Consider the following 10787-nt stretch of genomic DNA (forward strand, 5'->3'; position numbering starts at 1 on the left):
CTAGTCACACAGGGAAACCACCTTGGAACCCCCCCCACCATACAGGAGCTAGTGACTCCGTCCACACACCACGTAGAATGTAAGCTTGTGTTTTATTGATGGCCCTACCAGTCTCCCTCCCGTCTGGGAGGGTGGAGAGAGGCTAGGACGGGGCGGACTGAAGCTGCCCTTTGTAGACGTATTCCAGGGCAGTGGCAATGGTGCGCATGTCCAGCTCGATACTCCGAGCCCAGTTCTCCACATCCCCAATTTCCTGGTGAGGGGGAAAAGAGATTGGAGGCCAGGAATCAGGGTGGGTAGATTACGCCTCCTAGGCTGAGGTCGCTTACTCAGATACACCAACTGCTTTTCTGTCTGTCTGTCTGCCTTTCTTTGAGATGGACTACTGCAACATTGCTCAGGCTGGCTTCAACCCCTGGGCTCCAGCTATCCTCCTCCTCCTCCTTCAGCCTCCAGAGCAGCTGGTACAACAGGTCTGTGGACCCTACTGAGGGTTTTCTGTAGAGCTAGGGATTGAACCCAGGGCCCTAAACGTCACTGAGCCGTATCTCAAGATCCTGCCTTTTTCCTTTCTAGCTTTCCCGACACCAGAAGGAGTATCTGGGGCCATCCCCCCGTTCGTCATTAACCTTAGGTCTGGGGCAGTTATGAGACTGAAGACAGCCAATGGGGGCTCAGAAAAAGGCAACGATGTGCGGAGTGTGGCCCACCTTAAGTGCCTGGTTGAAGTTCTCCACCATTCCAATCCACTGGCCTGTCTGCTTGGCAAACTGGGCAGCCTGGACCTGTAGGGTCTTCACTTCATGGTCCAGCTTCCTCTGGTTCATGTAGGCCTGGGCCACACTACGGATTGGAGGAGGGAGGATGTCAGCTCACCCAGTACATGGGGGGGGGGGGTGTCTTCAGGGCCTATTACAGGGGTGGGAGATCAGTCAGGAGGTAGGACTGGGGAAGCCTTGGGGTTCTGGCCTTTTCTGGATGTGACCCAAATGAAGCAGGCTCCTTCCTCCAACCCTCGGGTTCCCAAGAAAGCCAATTTAGGTGCTGACTAGAAACATGCCATTTCTTATCCTCTCAAGGAGTCTCTGTAGCTGAGATGGGGTAGGGAGGGTTAACCTGGGGATATCCCTGAGGAAGAAGCTGAGGGAAAGGGGGCGTGGGAAAATTCAGCAGCAGGGACACATCTGGCAGTGATCTGAAGCCCAGTGATCTCTGCAAGAAGTTGGGAAGGAAATCAGGCCCCTCCCTGAATCCGGGGTGGGATGGGAGAGTAAACCCTTCTCCTTAGGAATCCTGGGTCAAATAAACCTATCCCAAGAGATTTTCTTGTCTCTTCCTCCCCCTTTTGAGACAGGGTCTTATATAGCCCAGGATGACCTCAACTTGCTATGGGGATGAAGCTGGCCTTGACCTAATCCTTCTGCCTCTACTGTTCAAGTGCTGGGATTACAGGCATGTGGGCATCTGCTATCACACCCAACTCTCACCCTTACTCCTTCCACCCATAAAGATGAGTGAACACAAACATACACGCACACACACACACACACACATACACACACTCTCTCCTCTCTCTCTCACAGACACACACAGACTCTCTCTCTCACACACACACACACACACACACACACACTCCTGTCCTGGCTCCAGGCAATACTTCTCTCCTGCTCAATCAGACTGCTGGCTGTGGCTACCACCATACCACGGGTTGGTGCTCCATTTTCCACCAATGTTCTTTGCTTGGCCTTTTGTGTGACCACTGTTCCCTCTCTTACTAGCAGATGACCTTTTCATTCCCTATCCCAAAGCTCTAGGTCAGTAAGAAGACTCCACATCCGGTGCCACCACCCACTGGAATGTGTGGGGGCAGAGGAGGCAAAGGGTGTTGGGGGGGGGGGTCCAAGAAAGTGGGCAGGGCACCTGACAAGGGCTGAGACACACTAAGCCTTTGTTTCATTTTCTGGAGACTAGGAGCTGTGGGTAGCAGCACAAAACCCTTTCTAATCTGGATTTGGCTTAGCTTCCCTCTAAGCTTGAAAGTGGGGTGGCATACAGCAAGCAAGTAGAAAAGAGAGAAGTCCAGCCAGCCTCACAAACGGTAGCAAAGGAGGTGCCAGTGTGGGAGCCTGGAGAGAAGAGAGCTGTCTGGAGACAAAGGAGACCAGAGGCCCCAACCACAGCCATTTCCCCCGATCGCCCCTCAGATGAGTAATGGAGATGACCCCTCCCCCTGCCTGCATGACTCCCTTGGATGACTCAGTTTCTGGATTGACAACCAAGCTCTGCTACGGCCCCATGCCCCGAGTGGAAGGCATAGTATGTAACTCCTTGCTTCCCGTAGACGGACTATCAAGTCACCATCTCTGCACTCTTATGAGTCACACACAGGTCCAGGAAATCTTCTCGAGTCTTTGGCTACCCCTGGCCTTCTCATTTAGGGTTGAGGTTGCTGGTAGGGCCCCTGGAGACCCGAAAGGAAGTTTTGGAAAAGACAGCCTGGTTGTCACGGCTCTTGGCATCAGCTCTTCCTCACTTCTACCAGCTGTGGCACCTTCTTCCTGCCAGCTGTTTTCCAGGCTTGCCAGAGAGTAGGAGGTGAGGAAGGGAAGGGGGTATGTGGTGAGAGAGGTTGGCCTTCCCTCCCACCCAAGTGACAGCTGGACTTAACAGGGTGAATCGAGCTGGCCAGATGGCATCAAGCGGTGCCAGGGACGTTAGTGTGGGGAGGGGAAATTCTGGCTGCGTTCTCAACCGCTGCAGCTGCTTAGGGGTCAAAGCTGACTCAAGTCTCCATGAAGTTACATTAGGCGGGGAGGGGTGGTGGTGGTGACTGGGGCACCCGGATCCCTCAGGACGATGGCCCAGACCTTGTCTAACCAGGGTGGATGGAGGGAACGAGTTGAGGGAAGAGGTCCGTACCCCACATTGAGGTGGTCCACCAAAGCTTCGGTCAGGCAGGTCGCTGCGGTGATGGCCTCTTGCCTCCTCTTCTCTGGGGAAGGGGAAAAGGGTTGGAGTAGACTTCGTATCGGAGAGGTGGGGCTGCTAATGGGCTCCCCATGCACTTACTCCTCTTCTGGAAACTGCCCACTAACGTCAGACCTCTGAAAAAGGACCTCACATACATAGAATAAACCAAACCCCTTTATTTTGGAGGTGAGGAAGCTGGCACCCTGGGCGGGGAAGGGACTCCCTCAGGCACCCCCAGGACGATTCCCAGACACCCCTCTCCACGACTTTGGGCAGTGGATCAGTAACTCCAGGATGCCCAGTCTGGCTGGGCCTTAGCTGCGGCTGCAGACCTGCTGGAGCCCAGCCGCGGGGCGGTCCCCAGCTCTCGCCCACTTCCGGGCGAGAGGCTGCCTGGGCCAATTGGCATCGCGTGTCAAGAGCCGGGGGCGGGGCTTAGACCCGGCCTAGGCGGGATTCGGGGCGCCGCCGAAGGGACCCGGTCGGTGCCAGGGGGACCGGAGCGGGTTGGCAAGGGGACGGAGTTCCCACAAGCGCCGCCCCGAACCCCCTGCCCAGCACTCGGGTGGCCCGCGAGCCGGCGCCCGCCCCTCGATCTGGGAGGTTACCCGAGGTCCAGGCTTCCGGCAGCAGCGCGGCCGCGGGCCCGGGGCGGCCGGGGGGACTCTGCGCTCACCCTGCAGCTCCTTGCGTTCATTCTGCTTGGCCTGGTGTTCCTTGAGCAGGCGGGACAGCATGGTCGAGCCGGGCTGGGGTGTGTGGGCACAACGGGCCCCCCCCCCTCGGGCTGCGGGAGCTGAATCGCGCCTTGGCTCCCGCAGGGCGGGGTCACGTGAGCGCAGCATCATGTGACACGGGGAGCCGCCCTCTCTTTTAGGCGTTGGGTCATTGGCAGTGAATATCTAAGGGAGGGAAGTGGAGGGTTGGCTGGTGGGTGAGCTGTTCTTTTAACGGGGCTGATTTTTTTTTTTTTTTTCCAGAGTTGGAAGCGCTTTTCCTATTTATTCAGCTGAAGAGTTAGTTTTCACATGCGCCCTGAGAGGGCTGGTGTCTTCATGCTGTCCATCCCCCGATCTGTTATTGGGGTAGCCGAAGCTCTCCGAACTCATTGAAATTCGTTTCCTTCCCTCACCTTACTTCCTGGCACTGCTGGCCGGTTCTCACTGGATTCCCAGTTTCCTCTCGCTGGAAGAGAACGCTTTCTTCTTCTTTCCCAGCCCTCTGGTCATCCCACCGCTCCACCAAGGTTCCGGTAGCTCTGGGTGATCACGGTAGTGAAGCATTTTAAGGCACCTTAAGTGGCCTTCTAGGGAGCTTTGCGACTGTTGCGGGCTGTGAGTGGTGAATGTGCAAGTCCATCCTTGTCCTTTTGTGGTCAGGGAATGCGAACCCATGTTAGTCGTGGCAGAGTGCTACTGCCAAAGTGAAAGGTAAATTATGCAATGCCTCTCTAAGGAGGAATGCTTCCAGGATTAATTCCAACAAGAAAAATTATAAACATCATCAATTTATTGCTGTTGTTGCAGTCTGTCTCTGTCTCTTTCTCTGCCTCCCTGCCTCCCTGTCTGTCTGTCTGTTTGACTCCCTATGCTTTTCAGGATGGCCTGTAATTCAGGAACCTTCTGCTTCAGCCCCGCAAGCAACTGGGGCTCTGGGGTGCATTACGAGTGTGCAGACATACCCCGGCGTGGTGGCGCACGCCTTTGATCATCTTAGCACTCTGGAGGCAGAAGCAGGGGGATCTCTGTGGATTTGAGGACGGCCTGGTTTACACATATAGCGAACTCCAGGACAGCTAGGACTACACAGAGAGATCCTGTGTCAAAGCGAAATCAAACAAACAAATGAAGGAATGAACCACAAGACACCAAATGTGGAGACATGCTGGGCATTTGGTCAATTTGCTTACCCACTCAATAATAGTTTTATTGTTAAAAGGTGATTAGATTAATATTTAGCTGATGCAAACCTGTCAGGAGTTCTGAGGTGGAAGAATGGGGAGTTCTAGATCAGCCTCTGCCTCCCGGGCCCTGGGATTAAAGGCATACACCACCACTGCCTGGCTCAGATCTTTCTTTTAACATATGGGTCCTGAGGATGAAATTCATATTTTACTGGCCCTCATTCAGCAATTTGAAGAGTGGTATCCTGTAGCGGGAATCTTAAAGAGTCTTATTAATAAAATCAAACCTGAGGCCAAGTATTGGGGTGAACACTGGAAGATCAGAGAGACAGAACAAGCCACAGCTAACCTCACCTGGCCAACTTCTCAGCTGATCTTGTTTCCTCAGACTGGAAGCCTCTGAGTCCTCATCCAGAATGAATCTCAGCTGAACTGCTGCTCAAAAGCCTGAAAGCTTAACCAGCCAAATGCTTAACCAGGCCAAATGTTTCTAGTTTCTGGTCCTCACGCCTTATATACCTTTTTGCTTTCTACCACCACTCCCTGGGATTAAAGGCGAGAGTCACCATGCTTGGCTGTATCCTTGAACACATGGATTTCTGCCTCTGGAATGCTAGGATTAAAGGCATGTGCTACCACTGCCTATCCTAACTATCTAGTGGCTTTTCTGTTCTCTGACCCCAGATAAGTTTATTAGGGTACACAATATTTTGGGAAACACAATATCACCACAGTATCCTATATCCTGGGAGCTGTATAACCATCAAAGGATGAGTGAGAAGAAACACAAAACTGTTAAATGACATAATTAAGCAGAATTTCATTAACTGTCATAATAACATTTAGGAACTTTCATTTTCATTTTTTTATTGTATGTATGTGTGTCTGTGCTCACAGTGCTAGTGGGGGCCAGAAGAGGGCACCTAATCCTCTGGAGCTAGAATTCAAGGCAGTTTTAAGTCACCTAATGTGATGCTGTGACCTGAACTCAGGTCCTCTGAACGGTAGTGTACTGGGTGGTTTTGTGTGTCAACTTGACACAAGCTAGAGTCATCAGAGGAAGGCGCCTCAGCTGAGGAAATGCCTCCTTGAGATCCAGCTGTAAGGCATTTTCTCAGTTAGTGATCACTGTGGGAGGACCCAGCCCATTGTGGGTGGTGCCATCCCTGGGCTGCTGGTCCTGGGTTCTATAAGAAGGTAGGCTCAGCAAGCCATGGGAAGCAAGCCAGTAAGCAGGTCCTCTTTATGGCCTCTTCATGAGATTCTGTTCCTGAGATCCTGCCCTGTGTGAGTTCCTGTCCTGACTTCCTTCAGTGATGAACAGCAATGCTGAAGTGTAAGCCTAACAAACCCTTTCCTCCCCAACTTGCTCTTTGGTCCTGGTGTTTTGTCACAGCAATGCTAACCCTAACTAAGAAAAGTAGCAAGAGCTTTAAACTGCTGAGCCATCTCTCCAAGTCTCCACGATAAAATTTTTAGGTAGGGACTAGACTGGGATGTAGCTTAGTGGCGGAGTGCTTGCCTAGCATGTTCAAGACTCTGAGATTAATCCCTCGCACTAAATACACACAAAAGCTAAATAAAAATGTTGGATAATATGTATGTATCTATATGCTTACATGTCTATTATAAACATTTCCTGAGCACTCATAATAGGCCAAGCACTTTGTGTGTTCATTTAATTCCTAGAACAATCCTGTGAAATATTACTATCATCTCTAATATGCAGATGAAGAATCTGAGGAAGGGAGTAGTTAAGTAATGGAACACCTAATAGGCAGAATTAGGATACAATTTCAGGCTAATTCTAAAGCCTGAGTCTGCTTTGCATAAATCACGGGAAAGACCCCAGGAAGGGAAGACCCTAAACACTTTTCAGGGGAGCTTGTTGGGTGCCAGCTAAAGGGAATCCTGGAAGGGGAGGAGCGTTTGGGAAGAGGTTCTGCTCTATAGAAGGGCTGATCAATAGAAGCGGGAAGAGTGAGAGCATCACAGGGCAGCGTGACCCAGGGCTCCCCACCCCCTCCTGCTCTGGCTCCTGCTGCTAACTGCAGTGAGCAAGCAAAAAGCAGGCAGAATGGAAGATGCCTGGTGCTTCACTCCCAAAGTTTTGGGGCTGGAGAGAGAAGGGTTTGGGTTGGCGGGGGTACCAGAAAGGAGAGACATAAATTAAGAGAGATAAGAAGGTGTGCTAATGAGGGGAGTTGGTGTTGGGAATTCAGGAGTGACTCAGAGAAAAGTGTTAGCATCATCCTGTATTCCCCTCATCTACCTTGGCACGACTTCCTGACATTCACGCTAGGGACTGCCAGGATTCTGCAGACATCAGTCTCCGCCTTTTTTCCCCCACATACTGGCTGTTCCTCTGCCCTAGAACTGGGAAGTGGACATGGGGTGTCTGTGTCTGGGGACTCCGGCTGATCTCTACAGGGTTATCTTTAATGTGGTTGTGCCCAGGTCCTTATTTACTGTGTGACTCCCGTTTCTGCTGTAGTTGAAGCTCGTTAGCTTCACCTGACTTTGGTAAAAGTGGACACGAGTTCCATGTATCTCCAGAGGAAGACTCCTCCACTTTAAATCTTCCTTCCCTCTCCCTCCAGCCCTCTTCCTCCCTCCCCACTCTCTCTGTAGTGTGCTTACAGGTGTATGTGTTTGTATTGCTTGGGTCTGAGTGTGTGTGAGGGTGCACTCGAGTGTATGTATGTATTGAGGATGGAAGTTGACACGGAGTACCCTCTTCAAGGGTTCTTCACTTAGTTTATTCAGGCAGGGTCTTCTGCTGAACCCCAGGTTCACCAGTTCTGGCTTGTTGTTGGTTGTTTCTGCTCTTTACTCTTTTGAGGGGCCCACTACTCAGCTACCAAATAAGTACAAGGAGGCTTATTCTTTCTTATGAATGCCCAGCCTTAGCTTGGCTTATTTCTGGCCAGCTTTCCTTAATTTAAATTGTCCCGTCTACCTTTTGCCCCTAGACGTTTTTCTTTTCTTCCGTATATCTTACCTTCACTCTTACTCGGAGGTTTGCTGTGTAGCTGGGTGGCTGGCCCCTGATGTCCCCCTCCTTGATTCCTCTTGCTCTTCTCCTCCTATTTATTCTCTTTGCTTGCCAACCCCACCTACCCTTTCTCCTGCCTTGCCATCCACAGTTCAGCTCTTTATTAGACCATCAGGTGTTTTAGACAGGCACAGTAACACAGCTTCACAGAGTCAAACAAATGCAACATAAAAGAACGCAACACATCTTTGCATCATTAAACAAATGTTCCACAGTGTAAACAAACGTGACACATCTTAAAATAATCTACAACACTGGTTAGTCTAGCTAGCCAGCTTGCCCCAGAGGTTCCCAGTCTTGAGTGCTGGGATTACAGGTGGCTTCCATGCCTGCCCATCTTTGGTTTTCACATGGGTTCTAAGGATCAGAACCCCAGTCCACACGCTTGCATAGCACACCCTTTACCCTGAGCCACCTCTCCAGACAAATACTTGGAAGTTTTAAATTGGGTGAGGTGGCTCACACTTGTAATTCCAGTCCTTTGGAGGCTAAGACAGGGTGTGTACCACAAGTTCATGGCCAGTATGGGCTACAGAGTAAGTTCCAGGCCATCTTGGGTTACAGTGTGTGGACCCTGTCTCCAAAAACAAACAAACAAAAGAACAAAACAAAGCAAACAAATGGAAAACCACAACAACCAACCAAACAAAACCCCAAATTCTCCAAGTAAACAAAGTAAAAAAAATTGAAATCTCATTCTGCTCACTTCTCTGCATGATTTCGCGCCCAGCTTATTTCCCCTTAGAAGAATAAATGCAGCTCCACCTTCCTGTTTTCTCACTGTTCCCTGCTCCTTTGAGGTCTCTCTCAGAGTTAGCTTTATTGAACAAACTCCAAATGGACTGTTTAGGCCAAACCTTAGTGCTGGGAACTGCTGAGTTGTTAGGGGTTGGATGAGGGCTGAGGGAGGGAGGACAGAGAGGGAGTGGAGAAGTCTTCACATACTGGGAAGTTTGGCCAGGCTTCAAGAGAGGGGGCTGTTGGCAGCGTGGCCAAATTCCAAATGTTGGTCTATAGCCAGGGCTCAAAGAAAAGGGGCCCTTAAGATGGTCTAAATGGTTCCCTGTGGGAAGTGACCCCTTGGTCCTTTCTCCAACATGCAAGAGTTTCTTTTGGGTCCTCAAAGGCCAGAGTGGTCAGGCCATTTCCCTATGGACTTCACTCAATCACATTTATGTTCTTTCTTTCCCAGCCACTCCCACAGTAAGAGCTTTGGCTACAGCCAGAATTCGGAGGCCAGCAAAGGCTTCCAGTGCTGGAGAGGTGGGTGGGGTGAGTGAGAAAGTCCTCAAGCTGTGTGTCTCCGGGAGAGAAAGCCTGACCCTTGACATACACTCCAAGCTTCTGTTGCCAGAGGGGGTGGAGGGAAAAGTGACCTATGGAGTGTGTCTTCTAGAAGTGCTTGCTTATAAGTTAGAGACAACAGCTGGAAAAAGTATGTTTTAGGGAGCTGGTAAGAGGGGTTCCATGCACAGGTGAGGAAGGTGTTTAGGGAATTGGGAAGGGACCAGAGAAAATGGCCACTGAAATGGCCACTGTCTTGGCTGGGTATGGACATTTCTCAATTAAAATATTTTTAGAAATAATTTTAGACTGAGAGAAAATTGCAAAAGTAATGTGCAAAGGCCTGGGGACCTTCTGTTCAGTTTCCTAGAATGGTGACATTGTATGTAATTGCAGTGTGACATCAAAACCAGGAAGCTGACATCGGTACAATACCATTAAAAATCTGCAAGCCGTATTCATTTTTAAAACATCCTTTACATATGTATTCATTTATGCTTGTAGTACTGTGCAGTTTGACCCTGTGTATAGATTCAACCTTCACCACAATACAGAGCCTGCAGCTGTGAAGGAGCTACCTTAATACCTGGACTCACCACACCTCCCTTTATCCCCTGGCAGACACTAGTGTGCTCTTCATCTGTATAGTTTTATCATTTTGAGAATGTTATATCAATGTTATAATGCAGTATTTCTGCATATGTGATGTTGGGAATTATAATCCTTGACTTCATGGATGCTAGGCAGGTGTTCTTTCACCGAGCTATGCCCCTGCCCCGAGCTCTTTTGGATTTTAGGCTGGCCTCACACTAAAGATCTTGCCTATGAGGGCTTGGATCAAAGGAGTGCAGTACCATGTCTGGCTCTGAGCATCGCTTATTAATCTTACTAATTTCTAAACTCTTGACTCAAATACAAGACGTTTTCTGGCAGGATGTTTAATGTTGACTTTTCCTCACTCTCGGGGTTTCTCTAGTTTCTTCATGTCTGTTCACCCCCAGTGTGGCTCAGCCCTGCGACGCTCTGCTCTGGATCATCCCTCAGGGAAATATATTTGTCTTCATTACTAAGCTGGTCTAGTAGTCCTGCGTGTTCCCCCCCCCCCCTTGCCCCACTATTTATAGCCAGGCTAATTTTGGGTGACCAATCTCTCTTATTTTCTGCTTCTTCCTCCTGTGGCGGGTGAGGTGACTTCTCAAATATTTGGGCAGAGGAGGTCAGAGGCAGATTCTTGGCATCTGATTTCAGCCTAAGAATTATGGGAAGCTGGTGGAGTGCAGACAGAGGCGAGCCAAGCTGCAGGTGCAGAGAGGAAGGCAGCCGGGGCTCTAGAGGCATCCTGACCTGAGTCAGAGGCCTGGGGAGGAGTTGTAAGTTCTGGGTTCCACCCCAGTTTTGCTCTTCTCCATTTTCATGCCATCTCTTTCCTGCTGACCAGGGCTCTGAGACATGAACACACCAGAGAGGAAACACTGGGGGACATTGAAGGTAGAAGCCCAGTAGTGCCAGCCTTGCATATGTGTCTGTTCATAGTCACTGTGTAGAGGCGTGCTACAGCTCTGCAGAGCATTACAA

General features: G+C 50.3%; 1 protein-coding gene across 1 annotated transcript; it reads right to left on the minus strand.

Moving 5' to 3' along the window:
- Positions 1–73: 73 nt before the first annotated feature.
- Positions 74–3814, minus strand: Bloc1s1 (biogenesis of lysosomal organelles complex 1 subunit 1). The gene is made up of 4 exons (XM_052753726.1): positions 3647–3814; positions 2920–2992; positions 711–843; positions 74–253 (listed from the first exon to the last, which is right to left on the minus strand). The coding sequence occupies exons 1-4, from the start codon at positions 3705–3707 to the stop codon at positions 143–145; spliced, it is 378 nt and encodes a 125-aa protein (XP_052609686.1). The 5' UTR covers positions 3708–3814; the 3' UTR covers positions 74–142.
- Between the last annotated feature and the right edge of the window lie 6973 nt (positions 3815–10787).

This window comes from Peromyscus californicus, unplaced genomic scaffold (assembly GCF_007827085.1).
Source record: "Peromyscus californicus insignis strain IS unplaced genomic scaffold, ASM782708v3 Scaffold_24__1_contigs__length_46423439, whole genome shotgun sequence".
In the NCBI taxonomy this organism is placed as follows: Eukaryota; Metazoa; Chordata; class Mammalia; order Rodentia; family Cricetidae; genus Peromyscus; species Peromyscus californicus.

Bases quoted from the DNA above. Each gene is read 5' to 3' on its own strand.
- Bloc1s1 (XM_052753726.1), bottom strand. From the start codon at position 3,707: ATGCTGTCCCGCCTGCTCAAGGAACACCAGGCCAAGCAGAATGAACGC. The intron at 2,993-3,646 runs GTGAGCGCAGAG...CCCCTTCCCCAG, and splicing joins TGAACGCAAGGAGCTGCAGG to AGAAGAGGAGGCAAGAGGCC. The intron at 254-710 runs GTGGGCCACACT...CCCCCTCACCAG, and splicing joins ACTTCAACCAGGCACTTAAG to GAAATTGGGGATGTGGAGAA.